General features: G+C 42.1%; 1 protein-coding gene across 2 annotated transcripts; it reads left to right on the top strand.

The window, feature by feature from the left end:
• The first annotated feature begins 6,934 nt into the window (after positions 1 to 6,934).
• PDHA1 (pyruvate dehydrogenase E1 subunit alpha 1) lies at positions 6,935 to 19,511 on the top strand. Of its 2 annotated transcripts, XM_071430432.1 has the most exons (12): positions 6,935 to 7,125; positions 8,341 to 8,355; positions 9,759 to 9,827; positions 11,129 to 11,302; positions 12,255 to 12,381; positions 14,671 to 14,762; positions 15,133 to 15,225; positions 16,450 to 16,605; positions 16,791 to 16,862; positions 17,497 to 17,564; positions 18,371 to 18,479; positions 19,057 to 19,511. In XM_071430432.1, the coding sequence occupies exons 1-12, from the start codon at positions 7,060 to 7,062 to the stop codon at positions 19,219 to 19,221; spliced, it is 1,206 nt and encodes a 401-aa protein (XP_071286533.1). In that variant the 5' UTR covers positions 6,935 to 7,059; the 3' UTR covers positions 19,222 to 19,511. The 2 variants fall into 2 exon arrangements, with proteins under 2 accessions (XP_071286533.1, XP_071286534.1); XM_071430433.1 differs by lacking the exon at positions 8,341 to 8,355.
• Positions 19,512 to 19,576: the final 65 nt, after the last annotated feature.

Genomic DNA, 19,576 nt, shown 5'->3' with positions numbered 1-19,576 from the left:
ATTCTACTCATGCAGATTAGCAGATTAGCAGTCTGGTGAAAGCTGGCCGTGTTTCCTTAACAAATATTTATATTTAAACATTTTTCCACTTTCCTCAAGATGAGAAAAAACCTGGATGGAAGGCTGTCAGGCTGAGGGGACAACTCTTCACTCTCTGAAGGCTGGTTTTTTTAAAAAAATTCTATTCCCTATTCTATTTGAATGCATTTAGAGCAGTCTCAGTTGCATAATTGAAGATAATTTTGAACACCCTTAATCACATGGAAGAAAAGAATTTCTGAAAGTGTGATATTAGAGACATAAGTCTTAATCCACAGTCTTCCACAAAGGGGTAAGAAGATATTTTATTATCAAAGCTCAGGAAGCCAAATTAAAGAATGTCCTCAATTCTGTAATTTGACTGATCTGCTTTCATAAGTGTTCTCTCCTATAATTATTTGCAGGGTTTCTGCACATGGATCCAGATGCACCCATGCTAAAGCAAGCAGCATCATGTCATCCCAAACTAGAGGAAGGCAGGGGTGAATCACAATCCGCTAAGGGCTGTCAGGATCAATGCAGCTTAGTGCAAAATGGCTTTATATGGTAAGAGTTTGGTATAGAATGGCCATGACACATCCCTCAGGGTGGGAGTCTTGTGGTACAAGACGCTTTCGGTACACCTTAGCACTGGCTTGGATTTTGCAGAGGTTAAAAAATCTCTGCAACCAGGGCTGCTGTGTTTCTCTGGTGCAGGGAGGAGGGTGGTGTAGATTTGATTGCACTCAGATGTATGAGCTTCATTCAAATCAGATAAACATTGAAATTATGAAAGGACAAATCTAAACTAGGCATTCCTGCCCCTGAGGGAGCAAGGGTACTGAGGGCAATAGCAACAGATCAGGTACTGAGACATCCCCTTCCTTGTGCTCAGGGAAAGGAAATAAACACCACAGACACAACTGGAGAAGCAATACCAAGTGGTCACACCCATTCTGGAGTAACCAGTTTATTTCCAGTTTGTTCCCTTAATGTTATCCTAACATAACTTTTCTAAGTAACGAGGCAACCTCCAGTGGCCCCCTGCTGAAATGGTTTGCTACTGACTGCAGGGGAAAGTGCACAGGCGCTTCCACCCCAGGAGAAAAGCACGGATGCACTTCCATGCCTGGGCTACACTGCCGCCACACGGCACTGCTGCACACAGCTCTCATTCCACCCTCTAAAACACCAACAAGGGCATAATCAAATCTATGATAATGCTGGTAACACCATTCTGACAAATTGTGCCTGTTCTATTCACTTGTATTTTTAGGAGAAATATGGAAGTACAGAGTCTCCCATTTAGTTCTGGAGAGACACAAACCACAAGGGGCAGAGGACCAGAACTCAGTTATTTGTAAAATTGTGGTCTGAAAGCCAGGATGTAAATCAGTGGTTTACAGCTAGCAGCAGAGAGCAGAACCCAGCAAAGAAAAGGCAGGCAGTGAGCAATGGACCTGACAAAAATCCTGCAGGAAGGAATTTGCACTGAGGTGGCTCATAAGGGAGTGTTCAAAAATATTCTGGCACTGTGAAAAGGAGGGTGTTACATAGAGCTTTATCAACAGAAATGTTATCTCTAAGGTGCTGGGAAATACAACACAGAAGAAGAAGGATGCCTGTGTAAAAAAGATTAAGTAGAATCAGTTGGTTTCTTTACAAAGCTTTCCATGACTTCGGGTTTCACAAATGTTTGCTTTAAGCATTTGCCTGAGCCTTCTAGACACAAAGCCTAAGATCTCAATTTTGAATAAAACTATACATTTGTATATACCTGAAAGACATATATGAAAATATCAACATCCAGAAGGACTGAACTGAGCCTCAAACATAACTATTCAGTGAGATCCAGCAACAACAGAAAATATGTCTGATTTCTTTTGCTCTCAGTTTACAAGCTGATCAATGTTACATTCAAATAACTCTACAGCAGCTGAGCTTACACAGAAGAGTAAAGTAGCATCTCTTTTCCCTTGGACTTTAGTATGTAAATGGGTAGAACCTTTTCTACAGCAGTGCTTCTCTGTATGTTGTATACTAATTGTTCCTGGGACTAAAAACCCAAGACAGTTAACATAATGAGAAGCACAGAGGTATAAAAGGATAAAAAATTCAAGCATGAAAAATTACATTATAACTTCATTATTATCCTTCTCCTTCAAGATGTTGGTGTTTCCCAAATAATAATGCTGAAAAGCAATCAGAATGAAGAACAGAAAATACAATTTCTTAATCCATTTGCTATCCCTACTAGAAGCAAAACATCTGGAAGATCCTAGAAAACTGCCTCTCTTCCAAGCTCCAGTGACTCCAAAGAAAACAAATCATCTGAATGATTTTGACAGTACAATTAAGTTTCTAATTCCCCCATCTATGTTGCTGTCTAAAGCTGAAACTACTAGAACTGAATGGGAAGTAGTCAGAAGGGATGGGAGACATAGATGAAAATAGAGACATTTTCAGTGAGAAATGCAGAGGAGCAATGTGGACCTGAGAAAAGGAAGAGAGGAATACTGATTAAAAATGTTTGGATAAGAAAATAGAATGAGAGTGGGGAGTACAGGAGGAAAAATGGGAGAAGATAAATAAATGGAAACGCAAAACAAAGAATAATGAGAGAAAAAATTGTTCCTGCTGATGAGTTTAAAACAGAGTATAGTGTATTTATTAGTATTTAGAATGGGAGGATGCATCTGGAGTGAAGCTGGCGGTTTAGATTTTAAATATGGAAAAGGAACTAAGACTACATCTGTTCTGTTTGATAACTGTCGGAACCCAGGACATCCCTCTGTCTGTCCTGAGCAGCCAAGACCCCTGCCAGGGGGATCAGAGACCCTGGCACAGAGCCCAAAAGGTTTTGATTATGACCCGTGGAGCAAATTACCAACCTTAGATGAAGATCTTCAGGCCACAACAGTTAGGTAGAATAATAGTGAATTTATCATGGGGTGAAAAAGTAGATTTTGGGGTTTTCTAGAATGGGGGTTCAGGGGGCAAGATGGAGGGAACTGGGCATGTCCAGCCTTTCTCCTTCTTCTTTATGGCCTCCATCTTCTGCTGTGATGTTGGCACTTTTAGACTGGTTTAGAGTAGAAGCTCACTGTCTAACATAGGTGATAGGTATTGGAAAGTAATTGTAAACATTATATGTGTAGTTTTTAGTATAAAGACATAACACCACCCCAGGGCCAGGCAGAGTGCCTGGACTGTCTTGCTGAATGGACCTCAGCTGGACAGGAGAAAAAATTTTATAGATAAAGAACAATAAACAACCTTGAGACTGAGAACTGAAGAACTCTGACTCCTTCTACAAGCAGCGGGCTGGGAAAATAGACTTTCTAACAGATAACTTAATTTTTTCAGCCCAGTCCCAGGATCTGGTCCCTTGTCATTGACATCTGAGTATGTTCATCCACTTGTGTGCTCTCACTGGGAGTTAATTGACTGGTTCCCATAAGGAAGAAGTCAGAGCAGGGCCCTGGAGGCTGCTGTGTGACCAGCACAGATAGGACTAAGGCACCATCCTCCCCAGCCTGTCCTCCAAAATGAACAGAGGCAGCTCAGCATCCACCACAGCGATTCTCACACCACTGAGCACGCAGCAGAGTCCCCCTGTACTGCCATTCCAATGCCACTCAGAAGGGCTGCTACCAGCCCTCAGTTTATTTCAAACATTTTGAGTTAAATGAACATTAAGAACAGAGATTACAATTTAAGGGGCCACCATATGGTGCCACCCAGGGGACCTGGGGAAGCGTGTCCCAGCATGGATCCTCCCATGGAGGAAATGAGGCTGAAGCAATGGCCACCAGTTGTCCCCTGGCAGCCACCCTGGCTGCCTGCTGACTTTGAGCTATGGTGGCACAGGAGCAAGAAAAACCATGCAGCAAACTTCTGGCTCCTGGAATGAGGTGGGGATTGCTTTCACCTGGATGCAGACAGTGAGCTGGGGGGAGTCCTGGATGCTCCCCTCTGCTTTCAGTCCAAGGGCAGACATTTGTAACAGCAGCTGCAACTCGAAAAATAACATTTTAGGATCACACCCAGAACAATAGAACATGATGAATTTTGGCCAACAGCCACACAACACACCCTTGATGTAATACTAAAGTCACACATGGCAAGGTACTCCATTATGAAATCTTACATAATCATCTTTCATGAAATTATTTTCTAGTGTCATTCTCTGCTTATGATTTTATTTTGTTTTCCTCTTCATGTTTACCTCATTCATGAATTAGCTTTCTGCATTAGTTTTCTGTGGGACAATTTAATAATTTCAGGATGTTTTAAGAGCTTTTAATGAAGAAAAAAAAAAGAATATTAATAAAATACCATGAAAAGTAAAAAATTGGCAGAGGTGATATAAACCAATGCTTTGCTGTATTTCCAGCGAAGACAAAAATGTTTCATTTTCTATATAAATAACTATTTCCAATGACCATTAGAAGTGTTGATAACATCTCTCTATAATTGTGTAACTATAAAAATTGCTCTGCTTTTTTTTCTTTCATTAGGAGAAGGAACAGGTAATGACACTGAACTTGAAATTAACTTGAATGGATTATTTTGTAATAATAATAATAGTAATAATAATAATTTTCTTTTGAGCTGGAGCAATTGTCCAGTTAACAATTGTTCAGTGATCTCTTGAATCCATTATTTCATACTGTTGCTTGGTGAAGTTGGCATGTGAGTTTACCAGAAGTTTCCTGTCTCACATACAGATGCCAGTACACTTCATTCTTTTGATGAACCTCATTTGGAGAATGTGAAAACTATTAAAAGCAGAAGGTGAATCCTTGTTTTGCCATGCACTCCAGGAAATTCTGACAGCCTCAGCATCCTCCCATGAGCAAGTCAGCCCAGCCCAGGTGCTCCTTGGCCTTGCTATAAACCTGAGTTGGGCAGGACAGTCCTATGCCTGCTTCATGAGCCTCTCATGAAGCTGTAGATGTAACTGGTGTGCGTAGGAACAGCATTGATGCGCATGAATCCATCAGCAATCTCTCCAGGAATGTGCAGGCTGACTGATAAAAATGCAGGCTGCACGTTTCCAGACAGATGGCTACACTGTTCAAAAGTGTCCTGGAACCTCTGGGGGTGTCACAGCACCTTGGAAGCCCCAGGGAAAATCACACACAGTCCTTCAGGATAATGTTGTCTTTAGCAGCAGAGCCACTGCCTGCCTGCAGAACAACATCTCCAGCAAGTACTTGCTTTCCAAGCACTAAACTGCTACAGACTAAAGGCACCCTAGGAAAAATGCCTTTTGAAACAACTGATCAATATTTTCATTTTGCCCTTTATTTTCCTGGAGTTCACTTGCTGTTGCTGATGTTGTTGCCTCATGAAGGAAGCCTAAATCTTCTTAGTAGTGTAGAAATGACTTGCAAAATTCAAATTTCCAACATGTTACGTGCCAATAAAGATTCCACAATAGGCTCCTGTAGAGACTTGCCTTTGCCAACGTGTTAGCAAGAAGTGCTTTATCCCTTGGGACACTGGAAACAGCACTATCCAGCTACTCCCAGATGGATTCCATGATTGCAAAAGTGATAATATTTTCAGACTTTTTTTAAGATGTGAAAACCAATAGTATTATTTTGCTTCTTTTATACATCCCAGCCTATCTAAAGGCAAAGCACATGTCAAGGAACTTGCAGGGCAGCAGCACAAAGGTAGATGCTGAGCACTGCCAGTCACCAGCTGTCACTGCACTGCACTGTCACTGCACTGTCACCAGCTCTTGAAGCTGAAGAAAGTTTGGTTAATTTTCAGTCCTCCAGCAAGCTGATACCAACCCTGTGTTTGTTTTTCTGAGTAAGAACTAACCAAATATATGAAAAGTTAGGCTTCTTCACAGCATCTTCATGAGATGAGAGATGGCTAGCTCCCTTCCTACTCTGCTACAGACAAAGTGAGGGAAAAATCACATTAGCCTCGAGTGTCCTTATTAATGGAATGGGGGAAGCCAAGGAAGAAGGTGGACAGTACAGTGGGGATCCAGATGAGGATGTATTTTGGAAACAGATGGCACCTTCAGTCCTCTCTGATGGAGGTGAGGTGTAATTTGAGAGGCACATTTTCACTGGAAATTATGCCTTTAACATTAATCACTCGAGCTTTTGCAACCTGCAGGACTCAGCAGACACAAGCACTTGTGCTGCCAACAGGCGAACAAGATTTACTCTCTGGGTTTTTTGGGGAGGAACAGGGGAGCAGTGCACAGCTCATCAGCCGTGTCTGTCCCGTGTCCCGCTGTCCCCCCTCGCGTGCCCTGGAGCCAGCGGCAGGAGAAAGGAGGTTGGCTGGAGGGATCAGCAGGTGTCACACGGTGGGAGGACCCTGCGGCATGAAGTTAAATCTTAACTTTGCTGCGTATTTCCCAAGGGAGGGATGCCTGTGACGTTTAAAGGGAAAACATTTCAACACTTAGTGCATTTAAAAACCAGGGAATGTGCTCACACAGAGCAGCACGTTAAGCACTCAAACCTGAGCACAGAATCAATGAGGCTGGAAAGGACCTCTGATACCATCGAGCCCAGCCCATGGCCCGACCCCACCACGTCAGCCGGACCACGGCACTGAGTGCCACGTCCACTCTTTCCTTAAACACCTCCAGGGACGGTGACCCCCCCCAGCCCCCAGGGCAGCCCATTTCAGTGCCTAACCGCGCTTTCTGAAAAGAAATTCTTCTCAGAATTCTGAGAAGAAACACGCATCTTCTGAGAAGAAATTCCTCAGAGGATCCAAAATTCTTCCTAACGCAGGGGCCCGTGCTTGCTGGCCGCCCTGCGCGGCTCTGAGGGGCAATCCGAGCTGTCCCTCACGGCTGACCTTTAATGACCTTTAATGACATATCGGCTCTGGCGCCCAGAAGGGGGCGCTGCCCGGGCCGCCGCAGCGCAGGCCCGCGCATGCGCAGGGCGCGGGGACGCAGGACAGGCGGCGGTCGCGGCCGAGGCGGCGGCGGCAGCGGCTGAAGGAGAGCCGCGGACGGGCCCCGCGGCAGGCGCTGCCTTCCCTTCCCGCTCCATGCGCAAGATGCTGCTGGCCGCGCTCTCCCGATTGCTGCAGGGCCCGGCGGCCGCCGGGAGAACGGTGAGTGCGGCCGCCGAGCGCCGCCGGTGCCGGCCCGGCCGGGAGTGGTGCGGGGTAGGAGGGGCGCGCGGGGCGCAGCTCCAGGAACAGCCCGGGAGGGACGGCGGGAGCTGCCCGGGAATGTGGCTCCGGCGGCAAAGGAGAAAAACCGATGAAAAATTAAAGAAAAAAAAAAAAAAACCAACACCTTGGTTTTTCCTTCCCCCACTCTGCGTGACGATCCCAAGTGACAGTAAAATGGTCGTCTCGCTTTTTAAGCCCTTTATGGCGCAGGGCTTTGATCGATCTTGTTCCTACACTTGGACTGCACAGGTCCCTCTGAGGGATCTGCTCGGCCCGAGTGGAGTTCAGCGTCTGACTGAACTGCTCGACCTCCCTTTGCTTAGCCCCTTTCAACTTCTGCATGAATTTTGTTTCAAAGTTTGTTATTTTTTTGTTATTAGTGTGAGTCATTTGTTGTATTTTACCTTTGCTGTGTGAAAAATCGTGCTTTTACCACTTCATGCTACTTATTCCACTGTAATGACTGTGGCCATGAGGAAAAATTAACCCTGCTGAAGAAAACTTGTTGGCAAGACCAGAGTTAAAGGGTACTTTTAGGTAACTGGAAATCAGGTGCCTTTTTGCTATGGAGAGCAGATGTGCTGCTGCACCCCCATTCTGAGGCAGATCTCTCACCCAGGCATTCACTGCTTGTGGATGACTGGATCCGTCAGAAAAACACAGGGCAGAAAATTTACTGGAAGCTCTTGCTATCTGTCTTTGGGCTGCATATCTAGGAGTATTTCCTACTTCACAAATAGAATCTCTAGATTAAATTCTGCAGATATGGGGGCCTAAAACTTGTCCCTTACTACACGTACTTGGCCTGCTCTGGAGATGCTGTGTTCTCCTGGAATGCCAAAGTAAATCTAGTTCAGATATTTCAATAACTGCTTACCAAATATGTAAATATTTGTCTTTAATTGTTCCTATGTCTCTGTAGTGAAGGCATAAATTACCAAATAAATAGAGGTAGACTTAATCCATAAAGCAGTATCTCATATGTGCTTTGAGCATTCTCCAGAGTGTACAGATGGATTTCCATGTATAGAAACTACCACTTGCAGGGTTCTGTTCTAGCTGGACACTAATTTGCTGACTTCTCCTCCCCTCATTATTTGATACAGCTACTTAACTCTTCATTTTTTTTCCTTCCAAACGCTGCTAACCTAGGGAGCTGTTAGCGAGGTAAGGCCTCAGTCAGTCTGGTCTAGGTTTACTTTTGATAGGTGTACTGCCCATATCAGGGCTTTTGTCCAGACTCCTCAATCTGAACAGAGCAGGGAGTTTAACCAGGTGGGCTAAAGAGATCCTTCCCAACCCTGGCCATTCTGTGATACTGTGAATCCAAACTGTGGATTTACTTCCAGCTCTAGGAGTAAAACAGCTTTTCTTCACTGATAATACTGATGCATTGTGGTAAATAGTGTAGAAACTGGGTTTAAATTAAAACTTCTAAATATTTAATCTGATAACAGGGCAGGGTGAATGGGAACAGTGTTACTGATAAATCTGATCGATATGCAACAGAGGAGGTAACCAGCATGGGTTGAGAATTTTCTCCCAAGCTTCACACATGTCAGTCAGAACTTTTTTGGAGATGGTGACCTGAACATTCTCAAAATTTTGGTGAAATCTACCTTCAGCTAAATGTATGTGGATTCCCTGGCTGAAGGAGCTGCTGAAGTTTTTGTGTAACTTAATTAGCAGCACAGTCTTGCCATGAAAGATGTAGTGCTCCTTACGCTGTGGCCGCAGTGCATGCATGGACATGGGCCCATCCTGTCTGATGCTGCACAGAAACTTGCTCCTCATCTAAAATCACCACCATTCACTGGTCAATACCCTGTGCTCCTTCTTTAAGAGGGACCAGTAATGTATTCTTAAACATCTTTCCTATCTCTCCCCTACCGTGCCACCCTTTCTATTGTTCTGTGTTTCTTGTGTCCTCAGGCACTTTCTGTGTTTCCACATTTTTAGAGTGGCCACAGTAGTGGCCATGCTCTTACTAAAATGATTCTCTCTCTCTCCATTGTTATGGCTTTGAATTCCCCCAGTTTCTCTTCCTGTTAAAAAGAAAAAGTGCAGGTAGTTTATATTTCAGATATCTGCTGGATTCCTTTTGTTTGGTTGGTTTTGGATTGGTTTTTTTTGTTCTATCTAGTCAAAATTCCAATCAGCACAGAGAGTCAGCAGTCAAAGTCTGCATTGGCTGCCTCGCCTTATACTGTCGGCCTGGCATGTGAAGGGATAAACAATTATTTTTATGGTTTTGGTGCTCTTCTATGTCAAAAGTTTTGAAACTTACTGGGCTTATTTTAGATAATCAAGGGTATTACCATCTTAAATTCTCTTTTTCTAATCCTAATTTTAAATAATGGGTTTTAATAGACTTTGGCATACAGAATGAAAGTTCCCAGGTCTTATGGGATATGCTACTGCTGTGTCTTATTTATAAGTTATCTCAGTTTGGAAGTACTCTTAGAAATTACTTGAAAAGAATACTCTTAGAAATGACTTGAAAAGTCACATACTTTTACTTGATAATTACATTAAACACTGCTCATGCTTTGGTTTTGTCTTTTTTTAAGGCCTCTCGAGTGATGGTAGCATCCCGTAACTACGGAGACTTCGCAAGTGAAGCTACGTTTGAGATTAAGGTGAAGAAGAACACTTAATACTGGCATTCTTTGTAAGCATTTGCTAGAGATCTTAACCTGATGGACTGGTCCCCAAATCTCTTTTCAGTTAGAAAATATGGTTTGAATTTCCAGAACCAAACCCCTCACTATCTGACCTGATTACTAAGTGCAGCTGGAAGTACAGTGTTGGCAGTGTGTGATAATGTTACTTGTTTCTTAAGAATGTGAGGTTGTGATTTTTTGCAGCTGTTATACTACAATGCAGCTGTGAGAACAGAGTTAGAAAGGAGCTAATGAACCTTTCTGTTTCCTTAATGCTTTTCAAACAATTAGTTGTTTGCAGTCTATCCCAAAGATGCAGCTGGTTGAAGTCTGTGTGGGTTTTTGAGGAAAAAATATGGCATCTTTTCAATGTTTGACTTGGTGCTGCTCAGAAAATGTGTGTTATATTCTGTCAGCTTTACACTCTGGCTGAGTCTCAGGAAAAAGTGATGTTTCTATTGGCAGTAGCTTCTGGGCTGGTGTTTCATTCAGGAATTGATGAAGGAAAATCTGAAGGAAATAATTTGTGTTGTTTTCCACCCTCTCCCTGTTTGGCTGTGCCTGTAAAGCATGAAAATTTTTTCAGGTGGAAGAGAAGGAATATATGTTTATATGAAAATTCTTTTTTGAGTAGATACAAGGTTTAATATTTGATCCTGTGTTGATAACAAGACTCCAGAGTTTCTGTTGTTCTGTGAACTTTGAAGCAGAGTTGTCTTGAGTAGTGTGCCCAGGTGTTATATCCAGTTCATCTAGGTGTCAGTGGATTTGCTCTGGAGTGATTTTTGATTTGATAGAAACTGTCTTTAACCTATATATAAGTATTTTGGCCATTTAATCTGCACTGACACAGTAATTTGTTTAGTCTCTTCCACTGAACTTACTGTTTATTTATTGCAGAGGTAGCAGAGGTGATGGCCATTCTTAGGGCCAGATCTTACAAACTGTTTAACAGAGGAAACTCTTGATCTTATCTTTTCACTAAGCCTCTGTAGCTCCTACCTAGTATGCAACAACCATGGAAATGTGCTTTTTGCCATATTGCTGGAGGACTTTAGTTCATCTTCTGCTTCTAGGAATAATGAGGCTTTATTTTCTGAGAAGAAATCTGTCTTTATTTAAAGTAAGGGTTTTATTTCCCTGAGTTTTGAAAAAGTGCACAGTTGTCCTGACCTCTTACACTCTGAATTTTAAAATGGCAGATCATAAAAAAATTAAGTAATATTCCTAAGTAGGATGAATGATTTTGAGGACATGATGACTTGTTTAACGCGCAGCAATGTGACCTCCACCGGCTGGAGGAGGGGCCGGGCACCACGGCGGTGATGACTCGGGAGGAGGGGCTCCAGTACTACAAGACCATGCAGACCATCCGCCGCATGGAGCTCAAGTCTGACCAGCTCTACAAGCAGAAGATCATTCGTGGCTTCTGCCACTTATATGATGGTCAGGTAGGAACTCTTGGCCAGGAGGTTTTATATTGTCTTACCTTATTTCATGTAGGGATTTTAATAGAGTGGAGAATGTAGAACTGGTTTATCTGTATGCATTGTGAGAGGAGAGGGATGAGAGGAGGGAGGAGGAGAGACACTAAGACAGGGAAGGGCACAGTGCAGCTGAAGATCAGCTGAATGTGAGGAATGAGCACGATTGAAGGCCTGCATTTTCCCCCTCAAGTTTCATTGATGGCTTTTGTTTTGGTATCTCATGGATCATGTGCCCACTAAAAAGCAACAGCCAGGACCTATCCTCATGCTAAGATTCTCCATCTGCAAAGCAGGCACAGGGCCAGCCCTACTAGTAGCCTCCACCCGAACCCACGGCTCTGACCACCCACACAACTTCAACCTCCTACAATGCTAAAAATTATCCCCCCAACTGCAGTACTCCTCCCCTTAACCCTCCTCTCCTCACACAAACACCTATGAACTAACATTACATTATACAGCCTACTAATTGCCACCATCAGCCTCCAATGACTCACACCAACATACTGCCCAAACAAGGGCCTAACCCCCTGAACATCCATTGACCAAATCTCCTCCCCTCTGCTACTCCTTCATGGACTTACTGAAACTTTGCTGTCTGTCCATTATCCCCTGATGTTTTTGAATTGTGATTTTAGAGATACTTCATTGGGGGATGGAAATTCTTCAGATGTTTGCAGATTCTGGTTCCTCTCCCATGTGCCTTTGCTAGTCAGTCAGGTTGGAATTTAGAGCCCAAGGCTGTTGTAGCTCCAGGCCTGTTACCAACCCTTGGGATTTAAGTCAGTCTCCTGTATCTGTGCTCCTCCAGTGACCTGCCACCATTTGGTGTGTGTGGGATCAGCAGTGTGCCATAGTGCTGACTGTGGGAGCTGTGTTTTTCTTCCTTGCTAACCTTGCCTGTCCTGTGTAACAGGAGGCTTGCTGTGTGGGGATTGAGGCTGCCATAAAGCCCACAGACCATGTGATAACAGCGTACAGAGCCCACGGCTTCACCTACACCCGGGGAGTGCCTGTCCGGGAGATTCTCGCAGAACTTACAGGTTTGTGCTCAGCAGAGTGAGGTCACATCTGCTGTGCTTGTGTCAGAATTCTTCTCTCAAATTCAAAGTGATGTCAATGCACAAAGTCTACTGGGACTTCAGAAGCAGTTTAGTGACATAGCAGAATGGATCAGTTGTTTCAGTTTTATGAATCAGTGATTTTAACTGTGAAAATTAGCTAATCAGGAATGTTTAAGGTGCTGGTACTTCTAAAGAACAAATTCATAAGATTTTTCTGGATACCATATGCTGTATTCTTTGTGCTGCAGCAGGTTTGAACTTGCTGATGGTAGGCATCTGCTCCCAGTGGGACAGGGCACTATCCTTCCTAGGAGAAAGACCTGGATTTTCAGAATTATGCTGATGAAGTCTGAGGAAGACTGGTAAACTTTGCCTGTAATGGTAAACTGAATGATTTGGCAAAATTTGACTGTAACAAGAATATTAAGCAATAATCAAGGCAGAGATTTTTCAGAAAGGAGAGATGCAAAAGAGTAGGGTTGAGGTTGGAGCAGGGAAGAGAGGATCAGCCTGATGAACTCTTATGAGATCTGTGAACAGATGCAAGGAGCTTGAAGGCCTTTTTGCATCACTGGTATAATAAAGACTTGATCTAAGAATCTGCATGCTTGACATGTTAGTATAGGAAAGCCTGTTTGGGGGTTAGATAAGGGTATGATTTTGTAAACTAAGAACTGTGTGTGCTAAGAATGCATATCTGTAATGTGCACAAAAACCCAGAATCCAGTGGTGGCTGATTTGCCAAGTGTCACTGGATACCAGTAAGTCAAAAAGTAAATGGGAAGATTGTCATGACTGAAGCCAACTATGGACCCCGAAACTACAAATATGAGTCATAATGTAGTGGGGTTTTTTTACGTTTCATGACACATAACTTTCTTTAACATTATACTTGACTTTACTGGGGCTCTTTCAGTTGGGAAGGAGTGGCTGTGGTAAACAGACAGTTATTCCAGAAAATGGCACTTGGGGAAAGTTCTTAGAGCTGCTGCTAGAGCCCATTCTTGCAAAAAAGGATCTCAACTACAAATGCCCAACTAAAAGACAGCATGAGTTACAATGACAGAATTAAAAAATCTTTGAAGGAGAAGGAAGCAGAGTCATCCAAAACAAAACCAGTAGATAAAATCCTAGGGGCAACAAGCTATAGAAAAGGACTTTTCAGGAGAACTGACAATTACATGAGAAATGAGTTTGTGTTCTAATAAAAGTAGAAAATGTAGCAAAAAGTAACATTGGCTAATCAGGAATTTTTAAATACATTCTAACATACAAGAAGGGAGTGTACAAAAAGTGGAGAGAGCTTGATAAAGGTAAGTTACACTTATTCGTAAAACTATTTTTCTTAGAATTAGACTTTTTTTCCTTTGGTCCTAGCTGGCAAAATCTGTAATAGCTCCCACAAAGCCAATTAACCAATCCATAAACATAGGAAAGGTATGAGAAACATCAATAATAAAAACTATCCACTACAAAGTAAGAAAGAGAAGTACAAATTTCAGAAAGAGACTCACTTCTAAAATAAACACGAAAGCTAATGTAAGAAAACCAACCAGACAAGCTGTGCATATTAGAAATAAAATAAAATCTTCTATGAATAGTAACAAGACAGAAAAGAGTAGGAAATGGAATGGGCTGATGAGAAATTCTGTGTTCTTAGATGGGCTCATTTAAATAGGGTTTGTTGTAATGCTTCATGGATCACTTGTTATCTTCAAACTACACCTTGAATAAAGCTGGGCTGGGTGACTAATGTTTATATTGGGGTGGAATGGGGAGCTGGTAGTGGTTGGGGTTTTTTTTAGTGTCCTGTTGGTAATTTTTACATGTGGTTATTGTCAAAGGGAGGACAAGTCTAAATTATTGCAACTAATTTGGAACATTATTCTTACTTTTCTTGCAGAAGCCAAAAGTAATTATATACTTCTTGCAGATTAAGATATGGGACCTTGTTGTCTATAAAAAAACACCTCATATTTATCTGAAAGTGCTTTTGTATAGTAGGACACTGAAACTTTTGGTTGGTTTTGAAATATTGTAATCTCATCCATATTTCCAGAATTATGCTTTTGTAATTGTTCCCTTTTCCCCCCCTTATTTGTCTTCTGAGATGTTTAAGTGTAAACTTAAACATGAGAGAGGCCATCATGTCCTAACTCCACACAGATCATGGTCTTAGTGTTATTACCTTTAGGAACTGAATTAGATGTTTCCATTTTTTTAGTATTTTTCCTCCAAAACAGAAGATGCTTGTTATTCATGTTTCAGGTCGAAAAGGAGGATGTGCAAAGGGAAAAGGAGGTTCAATGCATATGTATACCAAAAACTTCTATGGTGGCAACGGTATTGTTGGTGCTCAGGTATGTACATTACTTGTGTTTTAAAGCACAAGCTCAATTTAGCTCGTGTCCTGTTGCCTCTCAGTGTTTCCTCTCAGTTTTTGTGCTCTGTGAGCTTGTATGCAGGTACCATTGCTCTGTGGCTGGTATGTCTTATTCTGGTGTTCTCACCGTTTTGTAAACTGTAGCAAAAATAATTCAAATTGAGAATACCGTTCATGTTTATATTTTGGCTGCAATAACATTTGTAACAAAGGGAAGCAGGTGGGTAACAGCTTGTTTGTTGAGCAGGTCTCTAACAGCCTAAATGTCTCCTTCAAGATCTCAGGCCGCCTATCTTCAACTCTTTTAAATGTTGTTCTAAAATGTTTTGTCCTGTACTCTGTGGCAGGTTCCTCTTGGAGCTGGGATTGCTCTGGCCTGTAAATACTTTGCTAAAAATGAAATCTGCGTGGCCTTGTATGGGGATGGTGCAGCCAATCAGGTAAAGCAGCGTGGCTGGGGGGAATCCATTTTCCTTCTGTGCTTTGTGAGCTCTGCCTTTACTCCAAGGGGTGGAAGAGCACATTTTGCCCTCCCTGTGTACCTGCAACCCAGGCAGTGTTGATGAACTCCATGGAGGTGGCCAGGCATGTTGCACATTTTGGACATGGCCACCTCTTATTTGAGTTGTCTTAGGTGTTTGAGCAGGGATGTGTTCCAACAACTTTGTAGTCCTCAGAGGGGTGATTCAGGTGAACAGTTTAGAAGTTAATTGCTAGGTACTCTTTATATATCAGGAATGTTCCATGTGCCTGCAGTGTTTTATCATTTTTTGGACTGTGTAAACATCTGTCCTTCCCCACCCCTGTTTTGAGTTTGGCCCTTGTAGCTGTAGTGGAGGGAAAGGTTTTTGGCTCCTTCTGTTCTGGAACACAGAGAGTGAATGAGGCTAATGGTTAATTATGTGAATGGTACTCGAGTCTTGAGAGGAGGGATTTCCAGTTACTCTTTACCCTCTTTCCAGTTGTGCACAGCTCACCTAAGTGTGGCACCCTGAACTGTCTGTGCTGTAAGGAGAGCTCTGAAGGATGGCAGTGAAGATGACAGTGCTGCTGGATAGGGAGAGAGAGATGTGTAAATCATGTTTCTGAAGACTGAGAAGAGGACAGAGCATTCTGGCAGAGCCAGTTACTATTGATATTCCAGCCAAGATATTCCAGCCAGACTCTTCATGTTATCAGCTGAGACAATAAGCCAGATAAGCAGTTGGTGATTTGTGTGTACCACTGATAGTTTCACACTTTCAAAGCACAGGTGGAGATGTCAGTTCATGGTTTTCCCTGAATTTGACTCAGAGCAATCAAGGTTGACTGCAGTCAAACTTAACTTTGCTGTAGCAGCATCCTGCCAGGTAAATCAATTGTCAAGTATTTTTTATGACTGTTGCTGAAATACCTGAGTTAAGTTAAAGTGGAAGGTTTTGTGGTACCCTAACACAGATACTGATTCAGGCTTAAAAATTAACTTCTGTAAACTACTGGTTGAGATGAAAATTGCCTTATATAACGTAGCTTCTCTTTTATTCCTTCTGACCTGTCGCAAATGGCTGGTTTCAGATCACTTTTAGTATTACAATTTCTAGACCTCTGCAACTGAAGGATTTTCAGTAGAGCCTAATGCTTGAAGGCTGAGCTCCCTGATGAGATGTAACTTAATTTTCTTTCAGGGCCAGATATTTGAAACATACAACATGGCTGCCTTATGGAAGTTGCCTTGTATTTTTGTCTGTGAGAACAATCGGTATGGAATGGGAACATCAGTTGAAAGAGCTGCAGCCAGCACTGACTACTACAAAAGAGGATACTTCATTCCAGGTCTCAGGGTGAGTACAGCTTTTTTTGAGGGGGAGTGTGTGTGCACATACCTACACAACACACACGGAGGTATTTCTTTTATTTCTACATATATTTACTTGAAGCTGAATTCTGTTCCGCTTGTGGAAATACTGAGAATGGAAGTTTGGAGGCTGGGATTTTTTTGCCTTAATGTGTCTTTTCTCATTACCAGGTGGATGGCATGGATGTGCTCTGTGTCCGAGAAGCAGTAAAGTTTGCAGCTGAGTACTGCAGATCTGGAAAGGTAAGTCTGTAATTGGCATTCTTTCCCCATGGGTAGAATTCTTGCAAGCTATTGCTGCATAAGTAGTTCCTCAATTTGTATTAACCAAACACTTATTATTTATACTGTCATTTTTTCCCATTTCTACCACAGTTACTTTCTGTTGTGAAAAGTGTTATGACTGTCAGGCAGTTGTGATTTCTGTGTTTAGTTAGGGGAAGCAGCAAGGAAGGTAATAATTATTCTATATTTACAAGAAATGGAAAGTGAAATAAAGGTCTTGTGAGTCAATATTAGTGTCTGTCACCCAGGTACAGTAACACTGGTTTTGAAAATTTTCAATACTTGAAGTAATGAAGGTTCTGTGAGGTAATTTAAAATATTTTGAGTAATGGTGGAAGGAAGGAAATTGTAAAGCTGCTCAATGAGAACATGAAAATAAATGCTTACAATATCAGCACATGCTTTCCATTTAAAAAGAATTAGGTTTCATTTTACCCTGTGAAACTAGATGTGCTAATTTAAATTAAACTGAGAAAAACCTGATGAATAAAACTAATTGATCACTGGTGCAATTCAGCTCAAGCAAATAGTTGCTGCTGTAACAAGTTGGTCACTCGTGGTGGCAACACTCAGTATTTCTATTGATTTCAAGGGTCCTCTTGTGATGGAGTTACAGACATATCGTTACCATGGCCACAGTATGAGTGACCCTGGAATAAGGTACTGTCACATTCTTTCTTCTTTCTTTTCACTGAAAATAAGTACTGATGGTCAAATTCTAAGGGATTAAACTGTGAAATTCAGTGTTTAAATCAGATGTCAGATGCATTTAAAGGTTACAATGAAATTGCTATGAGTAGCCTGCTCACTCATCTCATTGCTCAGCTGATAATGCGTAGCCATGTAACAAACATGTTTTATTGCAGAATTAAAAGATGTGGGTTTAGAACAAGCACAAAGTCAGTAAAACTTCTGTGCTCTCTATTAATGAATTCTGCTTACACTGTGTCCTAATGAAGGTTTGGTTGAATAGCATCATGCTTTTCTGGGGTTTTAAAAAGATTAAAATCCTGTAAGGTCAAATTACAGGAACAGTTTGGACTGCCCAGACAAGTAGAACACATCCTAAAAGTACAAACATCCAGGTACTAGAGAGATTTGGGCATTGCTCTAACTGATCAAGCTGCATGTGTCTGCATGAAGTAGAGGTGTATCCCAGCTCTTCATTGGAAACTTGCAGTGACTTGGCAGCCTGTGCATATCATGCAGCCCCCTCCATAGGGGGGAAGGGTTAGGAGGCTGGGTTTGCTCCCCTTTTCCTTGAGTCTGGAGCTACTTCTGCTCAATTGGTATTTACAGATCTCTCTCTGGAGGCCTCTGGCTCTTGCTGCACCATCCTTTGGGTGATGAATGTTCTGTGTTGTCACTGCATCCCTGCCACCTCTTTGGACTCTTTTTCTAGAAGTGAGCTGTGTCCAGACCTCACTCTGCTCCAGCACTCATGTCTTTGCCTGTCTTGTTCTTAGCTATCGTACTAGAGAAGAAATTCAAGAAGTGAGAAGCAAAAGTGATCCCATTACTTTGCTGAAGGACAGAATGGTCAACAACAACCTTGCTAGCGTTGAAGAACTAAAGGTATGGTTCTAGTTGCTATGTAAGGAAGCTCTTGAGCAGTCACACACTGATGATCTCCAGAAAGCACAGCACTGGGCAGTATGCCATGCTTTTCTTTAAAGTTCTTTAAGGTTTGCTTTAACTTTTATAGGTGAAGGTGAAGTTTTGTTGCAGACCAGCTGCTGAAGTTGTGTTCTGCTGGAAAGGCCTTTTGCTTTTGGGTGCTAAGTAAGGCTGGAGGGTGTAATTTGCTAACAGATAGAAATCAAAATTATCTGGGCTTTCTTGACTCCCCAGGAAGGGGGTGAGTCTTGGAAAGGGAAATGACCAAATGTGAAGAATCCTAGTGAAGGAGTGAGGAACTCTCTAACCCTGAGGAGCCCCCTAGGCTCAGTGGGGTCATGTTCCTTGGTCAGTAAGGTACCAGTACTACCCAAAATTATGCAGTTTAGTAGGGAAGGAGTTTTAAAACGTTTTTGATTTTATATTTCTAGTAATTGTTAACTGATTCTGACTGATACTTTACCATGGCCTTTACATTCAAAATCATGATGCTTTTTCTGAGCTGTTGTCTAATAAGCATGAATTTCTGGTTTAGGAAATTGATGTGGCAGTAAGGAAGGAGATAGAGGAAGCTGCTCAGTTTGCTACCACTGACCCAGAGCCTCCCCTGGAAGAACTGGGTCACCACATCTACTTCAATGAGCCACCCTTTGAAGTGCGTGGCCCAAACCAGTGGATAAAGTACAAGTCTGTCAGCTAAAGGCTTTTTATTGGTGTAACTTATTCTTATGAATAAGTGAATGCATTTACAGGAACTATAATAAACAACTCTTAAGCTTATTTAAGAGCTCTTTCAAAAGAGGAAATGTGTAAGGAAATCCATCTGAGTATGGAATTTCTTAAACGTGCTGAATGTTTCAGAAGAAGCTGTCGAGAGAAAGTGGTTTATTTAAAGTGCTATATATTTGCTTTACTGACTTTCTTTGGATCGCTGTATGTGTTAAGTACAGTGTAAAAAGAAAAATAAAAATTGAACTTTACCAACCTTTATCTAATGGTCTGTTTTGTTTCATGAACTCTTTCCCAGAAACCCCACCAAAAATACAATTTACATG

Source organism: Agelaius tricolor, unplaced genomic scaffold (genome assembly GCF_023055355.1).
Source record: "Agelaius tricolor isolate 1412-34295 unplaced genomic scaffold, bAgeTri1.0.p SCAF_7, whole genome shotgun sequence".
Lineage (NCBI taxonomy): Eukaryota > Metazoa > Chordata > Aves > Passeriformes > Icteridae > Agelaius > Agelaius tricolor.
The sequence above is the reverse complement of the archived record's forward strand: the minus strand, read 5'-3'. Positions and strand labels throughout refer to the sequence as shown.

Coding starts and splice junctions, on each gene's coding strand:
- PDHA1 (XM_071430432.1), top strand. CDS start 7,060: ATGCGCAAGATGCTGCTGGCCGCGCTCTCCCGATTGCTGCAGGGCCCG. Junction 11,303..12,254: donor GCCACTTATATGATGGTCAG/GTAGGAACTCTT, acceptor CCTGTGTAACAG/GAGGCTTGCTGTGTGGGGAT. Junction 12,382..14,670: donor GATTCTCGCAGAACTTACAG/GTTTGTGCTCAG, acceptor TTCATGTTTCAG/GTCGAAAAGGAGGATGTGCA.